The sequence below is a fragment of the Podarcis filfolensis genome, assembly GCF_964270895.1.
Source record: "Podarcis filfolensis genome assembly, chromosome: Z".
Taxonomy (NCBI): domain Eukaryota; kingdom Metazoa; phylum Chordata; class Lepidosauria; order Squamata; family Lacertidae; genus Podarcis; species Podarcis filfolensis.
In genome coordinates, this window is record NC_139617.1 from 49,296,476 (window position 1) to 49,320,610 (window position 24,135).

A 24,135-nucleotide genomic window follows, 5' to 3' on the forward strand; every position below is an offset into this window, starting at 1 on the left:
CAGACAAGGGGGAAACAGCTCTACACCCTGATGTAGATGGTGACAGCCTGGATGGCAATAGGGTGCTCCCTTAGATCCTGGGAAACCGGGGTTGAAATCCCCAGTCAGCCATGACACTACCTGGGTGACCCTGGGCCAGCCATAGCTTTCCAGCCTAACCTACCTCACAGGGTTGTTCTGAGGACAACGGTGAGGAGGAGGAGGACTGTGTGCACCACCTTGAGCTCCTTGGAGGAAAGGTGGGAAATAAATGCAGTAAGTATGTACATATGTGCGTAAATAAATAACAAGACAGACCAATGATCTCCACCCTATGTCCCTACAAGAGCGCTCACAAAGGACATCAGGCAAGGACCTCCCTGCTCTGGTGAGCGATGAATGAGCAACAAAAGGAGGCCAAGCAGGCTTGTGCTGCTAGTGATCCAAATTTTAAAAGGTGCATATCAGGGGTCAGCAAACTTTTTCCGCAGGGGGCCGGTCCACTCTTCCTCAGACCTTCTGGAGGGCCAGACTATATTAAAAAATATATAAAAGAATTCCTATGCACACTGTGTCCTCCCCACACACATCCCAGACCTAGCCGCCTTCTAGGTTTGCCGCCTGCCTCATTTGCTGAAGGGCTGGTGGCGGTGGCGCAAAACAGGCTTCCTCCCCACCTAGAGAAAGAAGGCGCTGTGCTTACCTCCCCAGGGGCTGCTGCCGCCACCGCTGCTGCTGCTTCTTGTGAAGCGGGTAGGCACAGCGAGCTCATCCGCTTCGCTCTCTGGCCCACAGGAGGACCAGGGTAGCAGCGGCAGCGGCGAGAGGAAGAGGCCGGCAGCGGACCATATATAAGGGTCTGGTGACTTCTGTTTCAGTGTCTCTGAAGAAATGTGCATGCACACGGAAGCTTATATCAAGAACAAACTTAGTTGGTCTCTAAGGTGCTACCGGACAAGTTTTTTATATACTTCAACTGCGTCAGACCAACACGGCTACCTACCTGTAACTCTATTGTGTCATAAGCCTTCAAAGAACACGGCCCACTTCAGACACAATGCTCAGTGATTCTTACAGTCTAATCTTCAAATTTATTCAGAAGCCACACATCCCTCCATTGCAGGATACATGACACTGAGTCACCTGTAAGTGTGCATAGGATTGCAAGCCTACAGTCAGGTTAATCAAAGTAAAATCTTTGGGGGAAACCTTCTGTGCCAACTTTTAAATGCCTGGTGAAAACTGTTCAATTCTGCCAAGCCTACACAGGTAATTAAGAGTACATGCTTCCACCATGGTTTGCTGATGTCTCTTTTTAACTTTCTTTGTTTTTAGCTTCTTTTTAACTTTTTGCATGCTTTTATCATATGGTTTTATGTGGGGGCTTTTCTGTAAAACCGCTTCTATACATTTTTACAATACAGTGGTACCTCAGGTTACATATGCTTCAGGTTACATAAGCTTCAGGTTACAGACTCCGCTAACCCAGAAATAGTGCTTGAGGTTAAGAATTTTGCTTCAGGATGAGAACAGAAATCGTGCTCCGGCAGTGCGGCAGCAGCAGGAGGCCCCATTAGCTAAAGTGGTGCAGGTTAAGAACAGTTTCAGGTTAAGTACGGACCTCCGGAACGAATTAAGTACTTAACCTGAGATACCACTATATAGAGATATACAAATATTTTAATAAATAATAGAAAAAATGGTTTTATCCTGAATCCTGAATAAATAATAAAGTCTACAGTATGGTGCTTCCAAAGCCTGTGGACAGAGACTTTTGGTGACGAAGCCTGAAACAACTGCACCCAAGTAGATTCTTGCCTATGAAACTTCAGCCAAAGAAAAGTCGTTGGTCTTTTAAGGCAGCCTTGCATTTAGGGACTGGCCTAAGAGCCACAGGAGACTGGGAACTGCATGAGGGCAAATGAGGCAGGCTGGTGGTGGAGGAAGAACGTGGTTGATCCATCGTCCATGCCCAGCACAAAAGACCTCTCTTCCATGTCCAGTAATGAAATGCAGAAGGCTGCTCCAGGAGGGACGGGGGGTCAGCCCCCAGCAGGATAGTAAAAAGGGTTTGCAGACTAGTAACTTTTACGGGCTTATTTACAAGGCTGCTTTAAGGTGCCAAAGGAATCCTACATCTTGGTGACGGGGGTGGGAGGTATAGTTCTTTACTTCTGCAACAAAAGCTCAAGGACAGGGAACTGAAATGGGCATCTTTCTTTCTAAACAATATCCATACTTTATTCAAATTTGGGGTTTAAAGGCTGTATAATGTTTGAAGCTTTACTAAAATTATATAATAGATTTTGCAGTAGATGGCTTTAAAAGAGAACTGAGCAAATTAAGATAAAACTATCAGTGGCTGCTAGCCACAATTGTTATGTTCCCCCGTCACTTTCAGCAGCAGTGGGCTTCTAAATACCAAGTGCTGAGAACCACAAGTGGGGAGAGTTCTGTTGCTGTCACTCAGGGCCATTGGCCTGATCCAGCCATCGGTCTTCCAATGTTCTTATTCACCTTGTTTCATGCCCTGCTTCCTGACACAGGAAGGCAGGCTAACCTAGTGAACTATCTGGACTTGCAGTTGGGTATCTTCTTCCAAATGCACCCTGAGCAGATATTGAAGAGTAATACAGTGGTACCTCGGGTGAAGAACTTAATTTGTTCTGGAGGTCTGTTCTTAACCTGAAGCACCACTTTAGCTAATGGGGCCTCCTGCTGCTGCTGCGCTGCCGGAGCACGCTTTCTGTTCTCATCCTGAAGCAAAGTTCTTAACCCGAGGTACTATTTCTGGGTTAGTGGCGTCTGTAACCTGAAGCGTATGTAACCCGAGGTACCACTGTACTGGCTATGGAACCAAGTATCAAATCTTAACAACATTCAAGTATGAATTTAGGACAGTGCTTCGATCCAAGATACCCTTACACCAAACAGAGCTAGAGAGAAACCAAGTTCTTAAGCACAAATCCTGCACTTAGTGAGGGGGGTTAGTTTGTAAGTGCAAACATGAACAACCAGGCAGCTGGGATTCATCCAGTCTCAACTGAAAAGGGCTGTGTGTTGCAGCTCTAATTTCAGTCTTGTTGGGCTGCCTCTGATATTCACTGAATATTTTGAAACCCAGGTAAGACTGGAACCCAAATAATGCAGGTTCCACAGCAACAGCAGACACAGGCAAGCGTTATTCTTTTTGAACCGATTAACACTTTCCCTTGAGAAGCTATGTAGAGCCTTCCTGGGTGACACCTGAAGTGAAAAAATAGGTCAGTTTCGCTCAGCTCCTGCCACTATTGCCTGAAAAAGCAGCAGACTACAGTTACTCAGCAAGGAAGAGACTGAAAATGTTTTGGGAATGAAATGAAGAAGGAAACGGTGGGAGAAGGAGACCAGGCTGAGCAGGACGGATGGGAAGCGGAATCCAGCAGAACCCGATTCCCTGGCTTCCACAAAGGGGGAAAATTCAGCTGCAGCACACTGTCAAGAAACTGTTCGCCTGCCATTTGCTTTTAATATACTTTGGCCCTCTAAAGCGCACTGTCATATATATTTAAAAGTGCTGAGTTTGCTATCCATCTTTCAAAGCCTTGGCTAGGAACCTTGCTCAAACACTAGATTCTGGATTTCAGCAGCATTCTATTCTTTGTTGATTTAAGTCTGGGGTGAAGAGCCTGTGTCCTTTGGGCCCAATGAGGCCTACACAGGTCCTACTTTGACCCACGAGACCCTTTACCCCAAGAGCAAACTCACCTGCTCCACACCTAACATCATATATGATGTCAGGCACATAAGGAAAAGGAAAAGGGACAACTAGGAGCTAAAAGTGAGCTCCTGGTTATTTCTTTTCAGGTAGAGCTCAGTGACTGACTGCACCAGTCAGCTGACAGGGCCACTGCACTAAGGTGTTCCTCACTGGGAGCTTCCTAGAACAGCCCAGGGGGATCACTGTCAGCAGCTGATCAGTGCTATCAGAAACCTGGGCCTCATGCATCTGCAGGCACAGTTTGGATTTGAGCTGCACCTGCAACCTGACTTTTAAGAACATAAAAACAGCCTACTAGATCAGGTCAATGGCTCATCTAGTCCAGCATCCTTTTTTCCACAGTGGTCAACTGGATGCCTGTGAGAAACCAGAGATCAGAACACGAGCACAAGAGCATTCTCCTCTTCTGTGGTTTCTAGCCATCGGCATTTGGAAGCTTTGCTGGCTCTAATGTGGACGGAGCATATCCATTGTGGCCAGGAGCCACTCCTCCTCCTCCTCCTCCTCCATGAATTTGTCCAATCCTCTTTTAAAGCCACCCATGTTGGTGTCCATCACTGCTTCCTGGGAGACCAAGTTCCACTGTTTGACTATGCCTTGCATGGGCAAGGACTCTCTTTCAACATTCAGCTTCATGGGATGTCCATTAGTTCTAGTGTTACAAGAGAGGAAGAAAAACTTTTCTCCATCCACTATCTCCATGCCATGCATAAGTTTATAAACGTCTATCATGTTGCCTCTTGCTTGCCTTTTTAGTATAGAGTCTCCACCTGACTTTAGTTTAAAGGGACCTGCTATTACCTACAGTAAGAGCCCCTCTGAAATTTGGCAGGTGGGGGAGAGCGTACAGGGGCAGAGTAATAAGGATCCAACACCCACTCAGTATACTGATTTCTAGGTGGATCTCCTCACAGCATGGTTTATATTATTAAAACAAAGAACATCAGTACCCTCGTACCTACAGAACTGCCTCTTCTGGTATGCACCACGGAGGACCCTATGGTCTGCTAACAACAACACATTGAAGATCCCGGGCCCCAGGGAAATTAGACTGCCCTCAACTAGAGCCAGGGCCTTTTTGGCCATGGCCCCGGCCTGGTGGAACGCTCTCCCACAAGAAACCAGGGCCCTGTGGGATTTGACATCTTTCTGCAAAACGGAGCTGTTCCGCCAGGCCTTTGGGCAGGGTGCAGTTTGACTTACTTTCCTTTGTATAAAACAAGCCCAAAGAAGGCCCCCAATTCGCTCACGGGTCCTTGTATGATCAGTGGAAACAGCTGGTCTTGGCAAGCACTAACCACTCTCGGTGTCAACCTGATAATTGCCACCTGCCCAGATTTTAACTTGTCTGAATTAATTTTAAGATGCATTTTAATTAATTGATGTCTGTTTTTATGCATATTGTGTTGTTTTTGTGATGTTAGCCGCTCTGAGCCCAGCCTCGGCCAGGGAGAGTGGGATATATTATTATTATTATTATTATTATTATTATTATTATTATTATTATTATTATTGGGACCGGTTTACTTAGGAGATCACTTTACCCCACGGATGCCCAAGCGACCGCTTCAATCAGCAGAACTGGCACTACTACAGGTGCCACATAATACCATTCAGCATTTTTAATAACTCAAATTTTTAGTGTGGCCACACCAACACTTGGAACTCCCTGCCTACGGAGACCAAGCAGGTGTCATCACTTTGTAGACTGCTTTGAGCTTTTTTACGAACAAATTGTGTATAATTTTTTTGAAATAAACAAATGAATGAAATTACACAAAGCTGCAGATGGGAGAAAGAACCCCTTTTTTGCTTCCCCTCCCCTCTGCTCAGGGCAGGGAGGTTCTTCAGAAGTCCCTATGGTGCCAAACTGTGGAAGGGCTGGGTTACTGCAAACACATTCTAATTCTGAGCATCCAAGATTGTTAAGGGATCTAGCGCAAGATGCTGTGAACAGCCGACTCGCATTACTAGCCCTCTCAAGTATCACCTGTTAATTTAAAGATTCTATTTACAAGCCTGGTCAGCTTTCATGGTTGTCTTTAAAGGCACAGCTGGACAGGCCCACACTTCCCAGTGTTGAATTTAGGCTGAGTAAATAATTCACTGGACACAGCATTCCTTGCTCTGGTCCAGCTTCTCCTTTCTACAAGTTTATGCTGGAAACAAGGAAATAACTAAAGACCTGCAGTAAAATATGTCAAAATAAAGTGAGAATAAGCTCAGCCCCACCCATCCCGTCACCTTACTCAGTGTAACCTGCAATCCCAGCCTCCCCGCTCTCATTCACGGACCTCAGGCCCTCAGGAGTCATGGGCGTGGGGGTGGTCTGTGTGCAAGGAGCTGAAGGTGAAAAGGGGGGTGTAAGAGGGGGCCACAGAATAGGGGGAGGAGGAGTCACTGATATTGGGGGATGATCTGTATGTAAGGGGGAGTTTAGAAAAGCAGGGGCGAGAGGTAGGAAAAAGGGGGTTAAGATGAAAATGAAGATGCAAAGGAGTTTTTGCAAAAGAGGAGGCGGCCAGAGAATGGGGTCAAGATTAAAGTAGAGGTAACAAAAGGGTCTGCAGAATAGGAAGCGATGGTGGCTTCATAACTGGGCAGAAGGGGTGATTAGTTGCAATGTGTGGAATGTGCAGGTTATCATGGAGTGGCGTGTTCGCAGGGGGGTACAGAAAAAGTGCTGTCTTCACCTGCCAACCCCCTCTCTCTCTCTCACAGATTCCTTCTCACAGGACAGTTGGTATTAAATGGCCTATGGTGAGGAAAGGCGTAATCTGTTACCAATTTCACATTCTGAGATTTCACATATCTCTCGTAACAGTTTACATAGCCCTTGACCTCTCAATCCAAATATCTTGTTCTAATTGCTAGATTGTTTTAATGAGACTGTTTTATTGCATATTTTAATTACTGATATTATAGTCGAATGTTTGTGTAACTAGTTTTTATACTTTGTAAGCCACTTAGAAGTCTATTTTGGCATTGAGCAGTATCTAAATTAACATAAAAAACCCAACAGAATAGCATTTCTAAACTACCCTCTTTTCCAGAGATGAACATCTCACTCTGCCCATTGCTAAACATTATATTCTCACAAGCTATGCTACATTTTACTGCTCTGATGTGGTTTCCTCCTTCTCCCCACCACAGTTGAAAACAAATTGAGCAATATCCAAGGAAACAAATGACCCACCCATGTATTTTTCTGACATAAGAACAAGCGTTCAGTCTTCCCTCACTGTGCCCTTGCTTAGCCACAGATCCTGTACTTCCTGTTCAACTTTATTTCTTAACAAAAATCAATTGGCAACACAAACCTGGCTTAAGGGTACTTGCCCAAATTAACCTGTATCAATTCACCATGCCACTCCATTAAGCACCTCAGATGCCATGGCAACAGCCCCCCCCCCCAATATACAGCAGCATCCACATTGGCTAACCCTGGTCTGGGGACTCATATCTGCCCCCCTCTGATTCAGCACCCAGGACTTAACCAGAAAAACAGGATCTTGGATCTCAGCAATTCTCTGAAATCAAAACTCAATGACTCCTTCTCTCAAACTTCTGCTCATCTGTCCTGCTAAATGATCCTTTCTTTGAGTTCCTCTTGAGAGAAGAAATTCTGAACTTGCCAGGACTCTGAAGACACAGAGAAATTAGGTTTAGGGGCCTCTGAAAAACCACCTCCAGATAGCAAAAGGGAAAGAGAATCAAACAGAAGCCAAAGGAACAACACGCTGATACATGGAACAACATAGGCTGTTCAAATCACCAAAAACCTACATTTTTCAGGCAATTCTATTATTCCCAGCTTTAAGTAGCCCAAGTTAGTCAACCCATAAAATTTACTTAAGCTATTTATAATCCTCAGTATCCTGACACAGTGAAATTTAATATGGGTCTCCTGTCTTAGTCAGTCCCAGAGTTCTCATAGCCCTTAAGTGTTAATAAATCTGGGGGTCTGAACACAAGTGGAGGGAGTAAGTGGTTCTGTGAGGCTGAGCAGAAACTCAGGCTCCCAGTTGCCTTATTAACACTTTTTGTTTCCCTTTGCAATCTAAAAAACAAGTGTGTTGGGGGTAATTTACGGAAAGATTTTTGGCCCCTGGCAGAGAACAAGTGCCAGTTCTTACTGTTTGAGGATCTTCCACATTTTACAGTCATTCTCAGCAAGAACATCTCCTTGCTTCTGGTTTCTGGACAATCATTAACTGCCCATCCAGAAGCGACCTCTCTACACAGTAAAGAGTGGAAAGCTTGTTTTTTTCCTCGAAAGATTGGAGATACAAAGGAAGTCGCACGATCCCTCTGTCATTGAACAGAACTTGGATTGGAGTAACCTATGTAAGATTCCAAGATTCACAGACGCGCTTCCAGAGATTTTCCAGTGGCTACAGAATGGCTGGACTTAATCTGTGTGGTTGAAGATTACAGAAAACCACTTCACAGTGTGGTTTCAAACTTCCTAATCCAGCCAAGATATTTCTAGGAGGAGTGAGTCCACAGCATTATAATGGATTATAAACACTCACTTCTCCCCTGTACCAAAAGGCATATTTTCTGACCCCTACTATATTTGCTTAGGACACAGGCGGTTTCTAAAGACAGCCAATCTACAAACCTTTTATAGCTTTCAAGGTCAAGCTACGACCACAAGAGCAACCAGGGAACTATGATACTGGCAGCACAGACTGTAAATTCTTGTTATGACCAAAGAAAAGTCCACCAGCTAAGGAACCAATTGTCTATCACTGCCCCAGCTACTATTTCTAGGTAGATTTCAAATATTGTCCCACAGAGAGTGTCTGCTGAAACTATTTGCCCTAGGAATTTTCCTAACTTGCTCAGTTATGTTAGTGGAGAGAAATGTAGGTGTGTGCAGGTATACACAGGTGTACACGCAATTTCCCATATATAGCAGAACAGATGCAACAGTCTCCAAAGATGTTACCTTTCTTTTTTGTGATTTTCAGCCCACCGCTAACACAGGGAGTGTGCTGTCTACACCAAGCAGATCTTGAGAGGGCAGACTGCTATGAAATTTAGCAACTAATATAAATGGCACAAACTTCTAGACCTGCTTTCCCGCCACTGATGCCACCCAGATGTTTGGACTACATCAACCCCAGCCAGCACAGATGTGCTGGTAAGGATTAATAAATGCTGTAGTCAAAAACAGTTGAAGTGCACCAAGTAAGAGAAGGCTGCTCAAGACCACAGTCAATCAATTCGGACTAAGTTACCAGCAACAGCTAATAGTGCATGAATCTTGGAAACTGATTGGCAGAAGACAAGCCCAAACCTGCACTTTAATAAGAGTATCCCATTTTTGTTCCTACAAACAGCCATGGCTACTTCCAGGTCAATTTCATCTGATCACTCTGAGGCTGGATAAACCATCTGGCTGCTCCAGACAACTCAAGCCAAGCTGGAGAAGTAAAGCTGTAAGCTGTAGATAAAAATTTTCTCCCACCTCCCAATTTTGCAAAAGCAATTTATCAAAGCCAGCAGCATCAAACTTCCAGACAGTGGCTGCACACACAGCCAAAGAAAGTCCTGCAAGATCCTAGGTGTATGTGAAAGTCTCAAGGATCCTGAAGACCAGAACACCAGTGATTTTCTCTCCCCTCCGCTCATCCAAACCCTATGGAGTTTAGGAAGAAGAACCCACCCAATGAAGATTAGCTGGATAAGAATGAGAAACAGGTCGTTCTGCTAAAGCAGCTCCTTCCCCCACTTTCTTGCCTGCTGCTGAAGCCTATGTCACCTGAATGCTAGCAGAAGCCACTTTTGCCACCCTTCTGGTGTCACCTTTTCTCTTCTTTCAAAACCATCCATTTGTGCAAATGCTCAGAATGTGACAGGAGCCTTTCCCAGGGCAATGAAGCTCCTTGACCAGCCAGCTTGCCCTGCTCCTGCCTCTTCAGGGCTTGTTGGCATGAAAGAAGAAATGCAGGAGGGGGCAGGAACACAAAGACACATCCCCGCTCACTCAGTGAAGGTTGTGCAGCACCTCAGGTGCACCACATGCACTTCCCATGAAACACTTTATACAAGGGGGTGGGGAGCGCAGCATCTGGAACTTTGGAAGAAAGACAGACATCTGCATCAGCCGCTGCTTTGCAACTTGAATTTAAGACACAAACATGTGTAAACACAACTAAGCAGGTAAAATCATCAAATTCTGAAAGAGTTATCTCTAATGCTAACTCCAAAAAATGGTACTCCCTATTTATCTATTAGCAGAGAGAATATTTTATCTCTGCTGATCATGTGTATGTCCACACATACATAAAGAAAACAGCTTCAGGTAGGTAGCCGTGTTGGTCTGACGCAGTCGAATATATAAAAAAATTGTCCAGTAGCACCTTAGAGACCAACTAAGTTAGTTCTGGTTATAAGCTTTCGTGTGCATGAACACTTCTTCAGATACACTGAAACAGAAGTCACCAGACCCTTCTATATAGTGGGAGGATGGGGTGGTTCGCAGAAGGGTAGTAGGAGATGGGTGATTGACTCAATGGGTATGGTCAACCTGTGGAGGAATGTTAATGACTGCAATTAGTCCTACAGGAAAAAGCAAGGGATAGTATGCAGATGACCAAAAATAGCTTTAGCAGTGTCAACAGGTTCACCATACCCATTGAGTCAATCACCCACCTCCTACCACCCTTCTGGGGAAAACCCCACTCCATGCTCCCACTATATATATGGGTCTGGTGACTTCTGTTTCAGTGTATCTGAAGAAGTGTGCATGCACACGAAAGCTTATATCAACAAACAACTTAGTTGGTCTCTAAGGTGCTACTGGACAATTTTTTTAATTTTTTTGTTTATAAAAAAAACATTCCTTCATATATAACAAAACATGGTGGGGTGGGAGGAAGCGGTGCAGTCACACACATATACCCAAAAACACATTTCTGACTCTCTACACACTTTCAAAGAGAAGGAGAAGCCTGTGAGCCTGTTTCCTCTTCCTACACATTATGGATGCTTCTCTCTTTACAAACACGGAGAAAGACGTCTCCCAAAGCAAGATGCAAGTGAGAAAAACCACAGATATTTGCAGTGCCCTGGGTCACTCATTGCATGAGGAGTTGCCTAAATGGGACACCTAGAAAGACAGGGCAGGGTGGAGTCAGAAGAACTGAAATAAATGGGTTTACTGAGGTTTTCTTCAAGAGGGCAGGTGCACTTAAACATGACCCCCCCGCACACTGCTGCTTTGGTGTGGGTGCCTCTTGCCCATTCAGTGGGTTTCCCAGGAAGGGGAGAGAAGACCCCCTCCCCCCCCCCGTCCCACACGCTCTCACCGTTATAGCTATGTAATACACATATACACCCATCGTGCCCCCAGGGGCACACACTCCCAGGGGGAGGGGCTGCTCCCACGCCGAGGGGGGCTTCTCCTCACTCGCTCTGGGGGAGAATTATTATTATTACGGTATTACTATTACTCCTCCTCCTCAAAAGGGGGTTCTGAGTTTTCCTTCCAGAGGGTCGCTGGACTCCCACGCCAACCCACCTGCCCCCTGCTGCGAGCGCCCCTCGCCCATTATGTGGGTTTCCCAAGACCGCCCCCTCCCCACATACTCCCCGCTATAGAGACAGACAGACAGAGGGATGGGTCTCTCTCTCTCGCGCGCGCACCCTGCCCCTCCCCCCCCCCACACGGGCGCGCTCCCGTCCTGGGGGGCTCCTGCTCCTTCTCCTCCTCACTCACTTAATGCGGGACCCCATGGTCTGTAAGGGGCCGCATGGGCCCCGGGCAAGGCGGGCGGTGGGACTTCCGGGGTCTGGCCGGGCTCGGTCACTCCATCCCGCCCGGGCGCCGGGCTGAGTCCGGAGCGCGACCGGCCGACGGACCGAGGCGAGCAGGCGGGCGAGCAGGGAGGGGGCGGCGGGCCGGATGCGCTCTGGCGCGGGGCACGCCGGGAGTTGTAGTCCCGCCATGCCGGAAGCCGGAGGCCGACGCGCCTCGCCTCCTTTTCAAGCGGCGGCGGCCGGCGCGGCTCGTGTGCCATTGGCCCCGCGGGGACGACGCCCGCTTCGCCGGCGCGCAAGCGTTCCCCTGGGCATGTGCAAAGTGCGCTTAGGTTTCCCGGGGGTATATCAAGGGTACGCGGCGCCAGCAGCTTCCCACCCCCAAATAAATAAATAAGGAATTGTGGTCCTGGCTGTAACAACTTCATGGTGAGCGCAGGCACCTTTTTTCCTTAAAAAGAAAAAAAAAGAGTACTGCTTATAATAACAATTCCCGCTCTGCCGCTGAATAAACTACCCCGTTTTGCTGCTTCTCCAGCCCATAATAATGAGTTTAACCTCGCCATAACCAGAAACAATCCCAAGTCAAGGATTCTGTGTGTTGGCGCCCGCTTCGCCGGCGCGCAAGCGTTCCCCTGAGCATGTGCAAAGTGCGCTTAGGTTTCCCGGGCGTATTTCAAGGGTACGCGGCACCAGCAGCCCTCCCCCCCAAGTCAAGGATTCTCTGTGTGTGTGTCAGTGTGTGTATATAGATAATTAGATTTGTATACCACCCTTCATCCGTGGATCCCACTCAGCGACTGTGAACCAAGAAGGGCTCCCTTTCACCCAAGGAAGTAGTGTTCACCTGGAAGAAAAGCCTCTGAGGACGTGCAGAAAAATCGGAGATGGGGAAACAACATTTTGTGTTTGAGCATCCTTGAACATTATTTATTTATTTATTTATTTATTTATTTATTCATACATACCTTGCCTTTTTCTCTAAGGAGACTCATGGTAACTTACAGGTAAAAATAACTGCTAAAAACTGGGAGGGGGAGGCAATCATCAAAATACAAATAAACATGGATAGAATTAAAGCTGCATATAAGCATGTGGATAATTACAATAAAAACAGCACAGAACCAGCCCTTTCAGTAACAGCAGCCAGTTCCCAAAAGCCTGCTGGATCAAGAAGTTATTTGCCAGTCTGGCTTCCTAGGCAGGGAGTTCCAAAGCTGTCTGGGAGCTGCCACCACCGAGAAGGCCCTCTCCCTTCTGTATAGGGATCTGCTGTTAAGTAATGTACCGGTATGTTTGTTGAGTTTTGTTTATTCATTCACAAAGTCCGCTTTTGTTTTGAAACCTGGAGGTAAGGAGTCTCTGGGTGCATTTTCTTTGTGGAATGAAATGTTTAAAATGGTACAGTGATACCTCGGGTTAAGTACTTAATTCGTTCCGGAGGTCCGTTCTTAACCTGAAACTGTTCTTAACCTGAAGCACCACTTTAGCTAATGGGGCCTCCTGCTGCTGCCGCGCTGCCAGAACACGATTTCTGTTCTCATCCTGAAGCAAGGTTCTTAACCCGAGGTACTATTTCTGGGTTAGCGGAGTCTGTAACCTGAAGCGTATGTAACCTGAAGCGTCTGTAACCTGAAGCGTATGTAACCTGAGGTACCACTGTATGTTGTTGTTGTTTTTAAGAAAGCTCTTGTTACTTTCAGGAGGCTGGAGAAGAGACGTGCCATCATTTCCCTCCCCAAGATTTTCCTTTTGCTACTGTCAGCCTTCTCAGGAGTACTGTATGTCAGCTATAAGTGACCTACCCCTCACATCTGAACAGCATATAGGCCAGGCTCCTATAGCAGTACAGTCGTACCTTGGATCCCGAACGCCTTGCAAGTTGAACATTTTGGCTCTCGAATGCCGCAAACCCAGAAGTGAGTGTTCCAGTTTGTGAACACTCTTTGGAACCCGAGGCTTCCACGACTTCTGATTGGCTGCAGGAAGCCGCAGCCGCACCTTGGTTTCCAAACGTTTTGGAATTCGAATGGACTTCCGGAAAGGATTCCATTCGACTTCTGAGGTACCACTGTACCAGAAACTTTCTTGTGGGAAAGAGCATATAAGGAAACTCAAACCAATCAACCAATTGTTGCTGTGCTCTGAGCATGTGCAGAGTGCTTTTTTTTTCTCCGACAAGAAGCAGCTTTTGAAACTAACTCATGGGACTTCCGCCTGTTGCAAAGTCATCATTGCCATTTCTGCAGTAAAAACTTGCACTGCATTTTTGGAAGGGCATCAACACCGGAAGTCGCTGCAAGAGCTAGCGCCCTGCAGATTAGAGAAGAGTTTCCATGTGCTAATGCAGCTCTGCATCCAGTGCACCCCATTTGCTCTGCATCCAGTGCACCCCTGCTGGTTTGGGAAATGGTATGCACACCCTGAAAGCCAAAATCCACCACCTATACTATAGTTTCGTATGAAAGGCTGTGTTTTGGTATGTGTTTCCCTAAACCCATTCAACATTTACTCAAAAGTCCCACTCAGTGCAATGGGCTTACTCCAAAGTAAGTGTACAGGACTGGAACTAAAAAGTTCAAACCAGCATTTTGAATTGGCCTTTTAAAATAACATTTTTGTTTCTTTCTTAGGGCAACAAATGAATCAATAAAAATGCAAGTGGCACTTAAAAAAAATTTAAAAATAGCAGATGGCCTGCCTGGAGGATTAGGGAAAGGGAAAGATTGACAGATGAACCCAGTGTGTTCACTTTGCTGATATGTGTGTCTGTCATTCAAATTATGAGAGCTATGGAAAGCCAAGCTTGCTCCATTGCTAAAGTATCTGAGGCAAGTCCTCCTTTTATGTTGTGTTTGTCTTCTTTGTGCTCTGTTTTTGCCACTGACACCTTGGAACAACAGTTGTTATTATTCAGTTCCTGAACATTTTTATTTTCCGTGCTAAAAGTACCATCTGCCTCTTTTGAAGAAAGGGTCTCCTTGAAGTCTGGGAAAGTACCCTGGCATCTTGTCTATTCTGAATGACAGACACTCCGCCAAGTTGCATTCTAGATGGGGTTACATTTTTTATGTTTCTTAAAACATGAAAATATTAGGTTTGACAGTTTGGTAGTAACAGCTGGTGATTTTGAGAGACCCAGAATGCACATCCACTTCCGAGGGAGTTCACATGGAGCAGAGGAACCTCTGGAATAGTTTCCACGCAGCTCACCAAAGCTGTACGGTTGGGAATTCTGAACTCAGTTTTTCATTTGCTGCTTTGTCTTTGCTTATGGAAATCTGGATGAATAAAGTTCACTTGTAGTGCAAGTATCTTTTACAGCAAAGCACCGCATTGCTGGTGATGGGCAAGCCCCCTGCCAAGTTCCGTTTAAAAAAAAACAACAGGTTGGTTGGGAGGATGCCCCCTGTGTGTCTGAAGTCTTCTTCATCTCCAGAAGTCTCAGGTGCATCCCACACGCTCAGGTATGCTCCAGACTGATCCCCTTCTATCCTGGTGGGCTATCATCACCTATGCTATTATATCCATTCAGTGCTTCTTTATATAGCAAACCAGAGTCACATTTTTCTCTCTACATTAATTGCTTCACAGTTTCCTTACACCTGCAGATGGAAGACTATACGTGTGTGTGCATGTGTGCGTGCGTGCAAGGGGTGACAATGGAAAGGGTTCAAACGGTTTGCAGTAGGCGTGGGGTGGAAGTGCTTGCCTGACCCCTTCAGCAGGTGAGTCACTGCCACATACATGGAGGAGCATCAGGTGGTGGTGAGATCAGCACAGTGCCAGCACAGCAGCTGAGCCTATCTGGTGCTCCTGCTGATGGGTTTGCGCCATGTTCCCTCTCTACCATGAGAGCTGGACCATAAAGAAGGCTGATCGTCGAAGAATTGATGCTTTTGAATTATGGTGCTGGAGGAGACTCTTGAGAGTCCCATGGACTGCAAGAAGATCAAACCTATCCATTCTTAAGGAAATCAGCCCTGAGTGCTCACTGGGAGGACAGATCCTGAAGCTGAGGCTCCAATACTTTGGCCACCTCATGAGAAGAGAAGACTCCCTGGAAAAGACCCTGATGTTGGGAAAGATGGAGGGCACAAGAAGAAGGGGACGACAGAGGACGAGATGGTTGGATAGTGTCTTCGAAGCTACAAACATGAGTCTGACCAAACTGCGGGAGGCAGTGGAAGACAGAAGTGCCTGGCGTGCTCTGGTCCATGGGGTCACGAAGAGTCGGACACGACTAAACGACTAAACAACAACAACAACCCTCTCTACCACCCATTAAGCAGCAGCAGCTCACCAGCTGGGAGGTCCCACAGCTGCTTTGACTGTATCTCAAGACATGGCAAATATTCAACAAGTTTTGGATCTGTGTTTTGGATCTGTAGTGGCTGTTACTCTGGACCCTGCTAGTCCTGCAGAACCACTGATGACAGCAAACTTCAGCAAACGAAGACACGATGGACTAAAATAGATTGCAGTAACAGGAACGTGCCGCTTTTGTGCAAACTGCTTGGAACTTTTTGCTGGCTCTCAACCGCAGTCGAGTGAGGCCTTGGCATCTTGGGTGATGCTAAGATGAAGTCCAACATTGCATCACTAGCATAAATAGGATAGTGTTTCCCTGTTTAAAAAATGCTGCAGAACATAACCACAAGAACAGCAGTGTCATAATAGATTTATAAACATTATTGGAATGCCCTAATTACCTTTTATGGAGGTTTGCGTGTGTAAGTAATGAAATTGTTGTAAAAGATTAAAAATCCCTGGTCCAGTTCCTGGTCAATATAAAGGCTTTTCAAATAATAATTCTCTGCCGGCTGTCTATTCAGCTCTGCTTCATGAGCTTTCATGGGATCCTTGCCCACAACCCCTGAATGGATACTATGAACTTTGTTCCAAAATGCTAAGTTGCTAGAGAACTGTAATACTATTGTTGCAGGCTACTCCCATCTCTGCCAGGCAGGGTGAGATTCCAGGGATCTTGGCACTTAACCAGAGTTTGTGTTTCCTCTGGAAAAATAAGGCACTGTGGAGACTGTAGTGTCTTTATTTACACCTGTCTACTGTGGAGAGAATTCAGAGGATTTACATCTCAAGAAGGGCTTGCTCCTCCCCGCCTAAATCATTCAAAGTTGAATATCTAAACATGGCCTTTTCCTCTGCTACTCGCTCAGAGTGAGGCTGGGGGAGCTCCATCCCTCTTCTGTCTGGCCATATTTGCATTGCCCGTCATTCTTAATGGCCCAGCACTCTGCTCTCTTTATTTCTTGCTAATGGCTTATCCCTCGCTAGTTATGTCAAGTGGGGCTGGCTTGTTATCCTAAACTTAATCCAGTAGTATTTTGCACAGTTTTAACAAAACCTTGATTAATTCTAATTTCTACTAATTCCAGAAGTTATGGGAGTTCCTGCACCCACAACCCAAAAACATAACACTATCCTTATGCCATCTTAAAACTATATTTTCTAAAGGTGGCCAACTCCCAAGAGACTGCAATCTAATCACAGAGTTAGAGGCTGGCAGTTGTTGAGCTTTTTTTAGGGGGGGGGAAAGCCCCATTTGTTGGGAGTGCAAGGCTTTTTTTAGGGGAGCCAAACTTGTTGAGCAGCTTCTTTGTGGGAGCCTGTGGTCTGCCAGTGATCTACCACAGACGTCCAGTGATCTACCAGTAGATCACAATATACCTGTTGGATGCCAATTCCAGTCAGGCTGGCAGACTGCAGTTCTGAACACCCTCCAGAAACTGGGTTTTGCCCCTCAAGCCCTTCTAAGTCTGGGCTTGGGCCAGGCAAAAGCCACGGTCAGGCAAAGAATATTAGATACCAAGAGACAACAGGACTGCGCAAGGTGCCCCGACTATAAAATTGGAGAAATCGAGAGAGATATAGCCGCACTGGCAGCATACCTCTTCTTTCTCGTATCTAGAAATGCAAGAAGGGCATTTACACTCGCCAGAAGCACGGCTCTTCCCTCGCCGGTCCTGGATGGAGCCTTTAGAAAAGTCCCCTATGCCCAGAGACTTTGCACCTGTCCATTGGGAGAGATAGGAAGCCCAGAACACTTGTTCTTTAAATGTCCCTTTTACGAAGAGGCACGTAGTAAGTTCATTAATCCCCTACAGGTGAGGCTCGCCGACCTCCCGCAAAAGCAAAATTTTGACCTTTTGCTGTTAGGCAAACATCAGAAAAAGACCTGGATGGTCTCCAGATTCTGTGTACAAATCTGTAGGCGCAGACCATCGCCCAACTCAAAATAGTCCGGCATGAAAATCCCCAAACTCGGTTCCATGGGTGACTCTGAGTCAACTCCCTGGGATAGTTTATTGTTGCACATTGTTTCAAAATTTATTGTACATTGTTTTAATTGCCTGTTTTAACCATATTTGCACATCAGTTTCTAATGCTGTGAGTGTCCCCTATTTCAGAGGCTTCTACTCTGCAGCCTCTTATAGTTGTTTTAACTGCAAGACTTTTAGTTCTTATGCTTACAGTTGTTTTAACTGCATGTTTTTATTTGTTTTTAGTTCTTATCTGTTTTAATTATCAGTTTTTATCCATCCATTATCCGTGTTTAATCTTGTATTTTATTCAGATGTTTTATCCTATGCTTGTTTCTTTGTCCTTTTTTGCTCCAACATTTATCAGTTTAAAAAAATCCTAACTGCTATTTTATTTATATGTTGTTGTTTTTTTATCCTGGTCTGTGACCGTAATAAAGTTCATTCATTCACCTGTTGGATGTGCCTGCTATATTACATCACTTCAAGTTTCAAGTTGTTTAATTTTCTTCAAAGTTTTATAATATTATTATATATGAATATAAATTTCCCTCAAATTAAGCATGTGATGCTAATAAACAGATTAAATCATTTCAGCTACAATCTTGAGCCTATGCGATTTTTTATCACTGGTTGTTTTTTAATCCGTACCTCACAGGGTTATTCAAACCTCAATCAGAGGACCCAGTTATCATTGGTCCTATGACCAGGTGAGCACTAACATTGATGAGATCCCCAAATCAACAACGTAAGAAAATGCAACCTTTCCAAACTAGGGTGATAACCCATACATCCCTTTAAAAAAGGAAAAGAAACACACATGTGCATAAAAAATGTATGTGCTAATTACTATGTTTAAGGTAAAGGTACCCCTGACCGTTAGGTCCAGTCGCGGACGACTCTGGGGTTGCGCGCTCATCTCACTCTATAGGCCGAGGGAGCTGGCATTTGTCTGCAAACAGCTTCCGGGTCATGTGGCCAGCATAACTAAGCCGCTTCTGGCGCACAGAAACGCCGTTTACCTTCCCGCCGGAGCAGTACCTATTTGCCTACTTGCACTTTGACGTGCTTTCAAACTGCTAGGTTGGCAGAAGCTGGGACCGAACAACAGAAGCTCACCCCGTTGCAGGGATTTAAACCACTGACCTTCTGATTCGCAAGTCCTAGGCTCTGTGGTTTAGACCACAGCGCCACCCGCATCCCTATTACAATGAAACTATGTTAAGATGTAGATTTAGAAATAGTTACTTCTGCATAGCGGGGGAACACGTTGACCAGGTAAACTGCTTGTGGACTTCCCATTGGCATTGGGTTTGCCACTGTGAGAACAAGCTGCTGAACTAGATAGGCTTAGGGTCTGATCCAGCTGCCGAGATCTTATGTTCACAAGTTCTCTTAGGTGTGCTGCTCAGTCAGCTCTCAAGGTGTTAACAGGGGATGGGCAACTAGAAGACCCATGTTCTATGTTCTTATGATTCCTCATATATAATCTAGACATGAACTACACATTCGGAGGACTTCTTCAAACAGAGCGTAAAATAAGACACAGGGCCATTTCCTGCACCCCATCATAGCAGCATGGAGGCAACTGTAGCTTTTTTGTAAGTTAGTGGAGACCACAGAGACGCTTGGCACAGGGTGATGAACAGCTTTAACCATACAACTGCCCTGTCCTCTGGGCAGCTGTGCTCAAGAGAAACTAGAATAGAGCAGCGGATTAGCTGTGGATCTCCCTCTTTACTGAGCTCAGCCTGCTGAGCACCAAAACAAAAGGAGGCACTTGGGGACCCGCCAAGCATAAAAGAATGATGCAGGGATTAAGCCTAGGTAAGCATCATTGGGATACGGTCCAGAGAGGCCTCATTGCCAGAGGCAGGTGAGGTGGATGGCCTACAGAGTTCAGACTTGGATGCCTGGGAAAGGATTCATGCCTCAGTGCCCAAAGGTATGATCATTCGCACAATAGAAAAATAAGGTAAGTTAAAGGAAATAATTGGAAATTTGCCTCTGTTGAACTAACCTCTCTGGAGCACATCTGTACCTAGAGTTGGAGGCAAGAGAATATCTGTTTGATCTGTGTAAGAGAGAAGAAACGGCAAATATTGACACCTTTAATGCTCGACTTTTGCCTGCAGACTGCCCTCCCTTTCATCCTGGATACTGGACTTGAAACATGCCAATATAGACATCCAGTCTAACACACTGCTGGAAAAGGAAAACCTTCTGTCCAGGAGCTTTCCAGCTATGTCAGCCTAAGTTGGTGATGGCCAAACTTGGCCCTCCAGCAGATTTGGGACTACAATTCCCATCATCCCTGACCACTGGTCCTGTTGGCTAGGGATGATGGGAGTTAGTCCCAAAACAGCTGGAGGGCCAAGTTTGGCCATCACTGGCCTAAGTCATGCAAGCCCAGAGGAGTTATGTAAAAGAGACGGGAAAGAGGTGTCGTTCAAGAAACTAGGAACATAACTGGTATGGGGTTTGGAGAAAGGGGTCTGAGTTTGCTGCTGCAACATTTGCCTCAAATAAGTTTTACAGGACAGGACATTTTAAGCACCCGTAATATACTTTAATTAAAGGCAGCTCTTCTTTGGTATATAGAAGATTAGATGATTACAGTTGTAATGAGATCACCAGATATTGTTCTTTATGGGTGTGTTGTGTATTGTAAGATCGTTATCTGGTTATATGTTTTTAAGAGTATATCTTATGTATTTATAGTTATATATCTTTTTAGATTATATATACATACTGACATATGTAGAGAGACCACCACAGACCTCCACAAGCAGATGAAGACATGGACAGAGCACTATCAAGAACTGTGCAGTGGTACCTCGGGTTACAGATGCTTCAGGTTGCATACTCCACTAACCCAGAAATAGTACCTCGGGTTAAGAACTTTGCTTCAGGGTGAGAACAGAAATCGTGTGGTGGCGGCACAGCAGCAGATTAAGGAATGGATATATATGTCACATACACACACACACCCATTCTCTTGCTCCAGGAATCACTCAGGTTACTTCGCTGCTTGAGGCAAAGAATATGCCCCCCCCCCCCTCAGCAATTCAACATACAGAAGCGAGTGTCCCATCCCCAGCTAAACATGGATGAAGCAGGTGTGGTCATGTGACACAGACAGCTCTGTTCCCCAACAGCTCAGTCTTGCTTTCTCACCCTAACCATTTCCACACTGCATTTTCCCTCCCTCCCTTCCTTTGCCAGATTTCACCATCATACACCTTGTATACATTGCCTAGGGACTAACAGAATAATTTATCACACAAAAAAACACCCTCCTTCCTACCGTCCCAAACTGGTCCTCCAGTTCCCCTCTGCTGGTCCTCCAGTTTGTCATTCTCATAAGGAGAAAATGGCCACCTTCACATGTGCTCCAAGTGCATTTTCTTCTCCCCCCTCCCAGCTCCCCTCCATGCCCCCACAATAGGGACAACATTATGCAAGGTTTCTCCTCCTGCCGCTAACAAGACAACTGCATAAGCGGCATAATATATTTTCCTTCAAAGCATTTGAAGCACCATACACCGTGTGACCTTTTTGTGCCCCATTCACAAAGGAATAAGAAATAACCATTCTTATTTCTCAGGCCTATGATTATACCAAAAGCTATAACTCAGGCCCATAAAAAAACCCTTAGCCAAGCTGGAGACCCGTCCCCAAAAGAGAGGAGCACATGATGATTGACCTGGAATGAACCCTCCTCTTTATAGTCGAAGGAGATTTAAATATGGGAGAACATATCCAAGGCTTACTGCCTCTCAACAGACCACTTCTGCCTGTCTGCAGAACCCGTCATGATTAACCGCGGCCCCATGATTTATAAGCGCATGGGGACCATGAATGGGCTCCCCTTGGCTCTCTCCTTCGCTCTCTAAATGTTTACTAACTTTCCAGTGATGGAATGCATCCCTCTTCCTTGGCTATATTTCTTTCCTTTTTGTAGTTTGCATCATCATTTGCTTAAAAATATTATGGCAATGCTCCGCTTCCCTAAATCAGCTCGGAAAGCTGATCCCCGATAAATCAAGATGGAGCAGACCTCCTCCCTTTCACGCAGCCAGCCACACACACACTGCATACACAAGCGCAGATACGTAAATCAGTCTTCATTTCCCCAAGAAGTGTGGCATTAACTTGCAACAAAGCCATTAAGATTTAAGTACATCATCCATCCATCCCACATGCCTGGATGATCCAAAGTTTGGTCGCTGTTGGGGGGTGGGGGTTCTTACCAGCATGACTTCTAAATAGTTCTGCACTTCTGGTTAAAATCTGAAGCATATACTTGAACGATTCACTGATACTTTATAGTGTTCTAGAATTCTAATATATTGTTTAGAAGTCATGCACTTTATTTTATTTGTGGATATTATATATAAAATAACATTTGGAGCATACTTCAGTAGTACACCCCAAAATGAGTGTTTTAATCCCAACCCCTCTATGTCATGGAGCATTACTCTGATTGCTCCATATCATGGAGGATAAGGCTATGAATGGTTACTGGACATCATGGCCACCTATGACCTCCAGTATCAGTGGTGGTCTGCTTCTGAATACCAGTGGCTGATTAACTGTTGTATCTGCTTGGCCACTGGGAGAACAGAACAGAAGAACAGAGGGACTACTGTCCATTGAATGAATTTAAAAATGATACTTGCCCTGCTCCCTTTTCACTGGTAGTCTCACCCCTTTTACATAAATTTGATATCATTTAATATAAATGTGATGTCAAAATTGGTTGGTTTTCTTTCTAAAAGGTTTCCTTTAGGGTATCATGTAACCTATGTATGTGGCCATCTCTTTGCCCCTAATCAGATGTAGCAGGTCTCACCTTTTCCCAGCCTAAGATGGGGGTGCCAATTCTCAGTGCACTCTTACTCCCACCCCAAGAAATGGAAGCACAGAGGCATATACTTTGTGTTATTTGGGTTCTGGACTAGAACTATTTGAATGTTAGACTAGATGGGCCTTGGCCAGATCCAGGAGAGCTCTTCTTATGTTCTTATGTCTCCAAGCAGCGGTTGGCGAATCTTTGGGGAATGCTCTGCACCTCTGAATTTCCTGAATGGAGTAAGTGGTTGGAGGAGATGGCCTTCAAGATCCCTCCTCCCGTTCTATGGTTCCATGAACCTTCTGTAAGCAAGGTGCATGCTCCACTAGCAAGCTACATGGGTGTATGGCAACATTGATTTGTTTTTAGTAGAAATAGGTCCCTGAGATAAGCATTACTTTGATGCAATTATCATGTGGTCTTTTTCTGCAGTTAAGATCTTGCTTTTCCCCTCTATAAGTAAAATAAGGGTGTTTTAAGCTGCATTTAGAAACACACTTGCTGGAGACTAAAGGGGAAAGAAGAGCCTGTAAGAAAACTGCATCTCTCACCTAATCACTTAATATGCATTCAAAGCAATTAACCATGGCAGTGTAAAAGTCACACTGGGTGAATTTTAGGAAGGAGGAGAATGTGGTTTAAGGGTTAATCATCACTCAGGGCATCCCTACATTATAGATTGCTCTGCTCAACCTGATTGGCATAAGGTAAGAGTGCTATGGGTTGCCTCTGTTGGGGGAAGAGATAATTGTGTCTCACTGGTCAGCTATTGCCTATCCATAAGTAAGGGTAAAGGTAAAGGACCCCTGGATGGTTAAGTCCAGTCAAAGGTGACTATGGGGTGCAGCGCTCATCTCACTTTCAGGCTGAGGGAGCTGGTGTTTGTCCACAGACAGCTTTCTGGGTCATGTGGCCAGCAGGACTAAACCGCTTCTGGCGCAACAAAACACTGTGACAGAAACCAGAGTGCACAGAAACACCGTTTACCTTCCTGTCACAGTGGTACCAGTGCCGGATTTACATATTAGCTAAACAAGCTATAGCTTAGGGCCCCACTCTCTTGGGGGCCCCCAAAAAATTTAAAGGGAAAAAACCTGGATGCACATTTCCAAAATATAAGATAAAAAACAAATAAAATGGCTTTAGGTCCATAAATTACCATATAGCATATATTCAACACAAAAAACAGTGACATTTTGTTGTTGACAAAGGACAGCTGGACATATAAAAGGCCCCATTACCTTCAGATGCTTAGGGCCTCTTAAAACCTAAATCTGGCCCTGGCAGATTATCTACTTGCGCTGGTGTGCTTTCACACTGCTAGGTTGGCAGAAGCTGGGACAGAGCAACGGGAGCTCACCCCGTCGTGCAGATTTGAACCACCAACCGTTTGATCAGCAAGCCCAAGAGGCTCAGTGGTTTAGACCACAGTGCCACCCATGTCCACAGCAGCAACCAGAGAGTAATGACCAAAGCATGTCTCTCCA

General features: G+C 45.4%; 1 protein-coding gene across 9 annotated transcripts in view; it reads right to left on the minus strand.

Moving 5' to 3' along the window:
• The window catches only part of DENND1A (DENN domain containing 1A), a 263,639-nt gene extending 251,990 nt beyond the window's left edge, over positions 1–11,649 (minus strand). For 8 of the 9 annotated variants that reach the window (XM_083597233.1, XM_083597229.1, XM_083597231.1 and 5 more), the window contains exon 1: positions 11,469–11,649. In XM_083597233.1, the coding sequence (XP_083453359.1) occupies positions 11,469–11,485 (17 nt within the window). In that variant the 5' untranslated portion in view covers positions 11,486–11,649. The remainder of the gene's footprint in view (positions 1–11,468) is intronic. The other variant, XM_083597235.1, reaches the window with a different exon arrangement.
• Between the last annotated feature and the right edge of the window lie 12,486 nt (positions 11,650–24,135).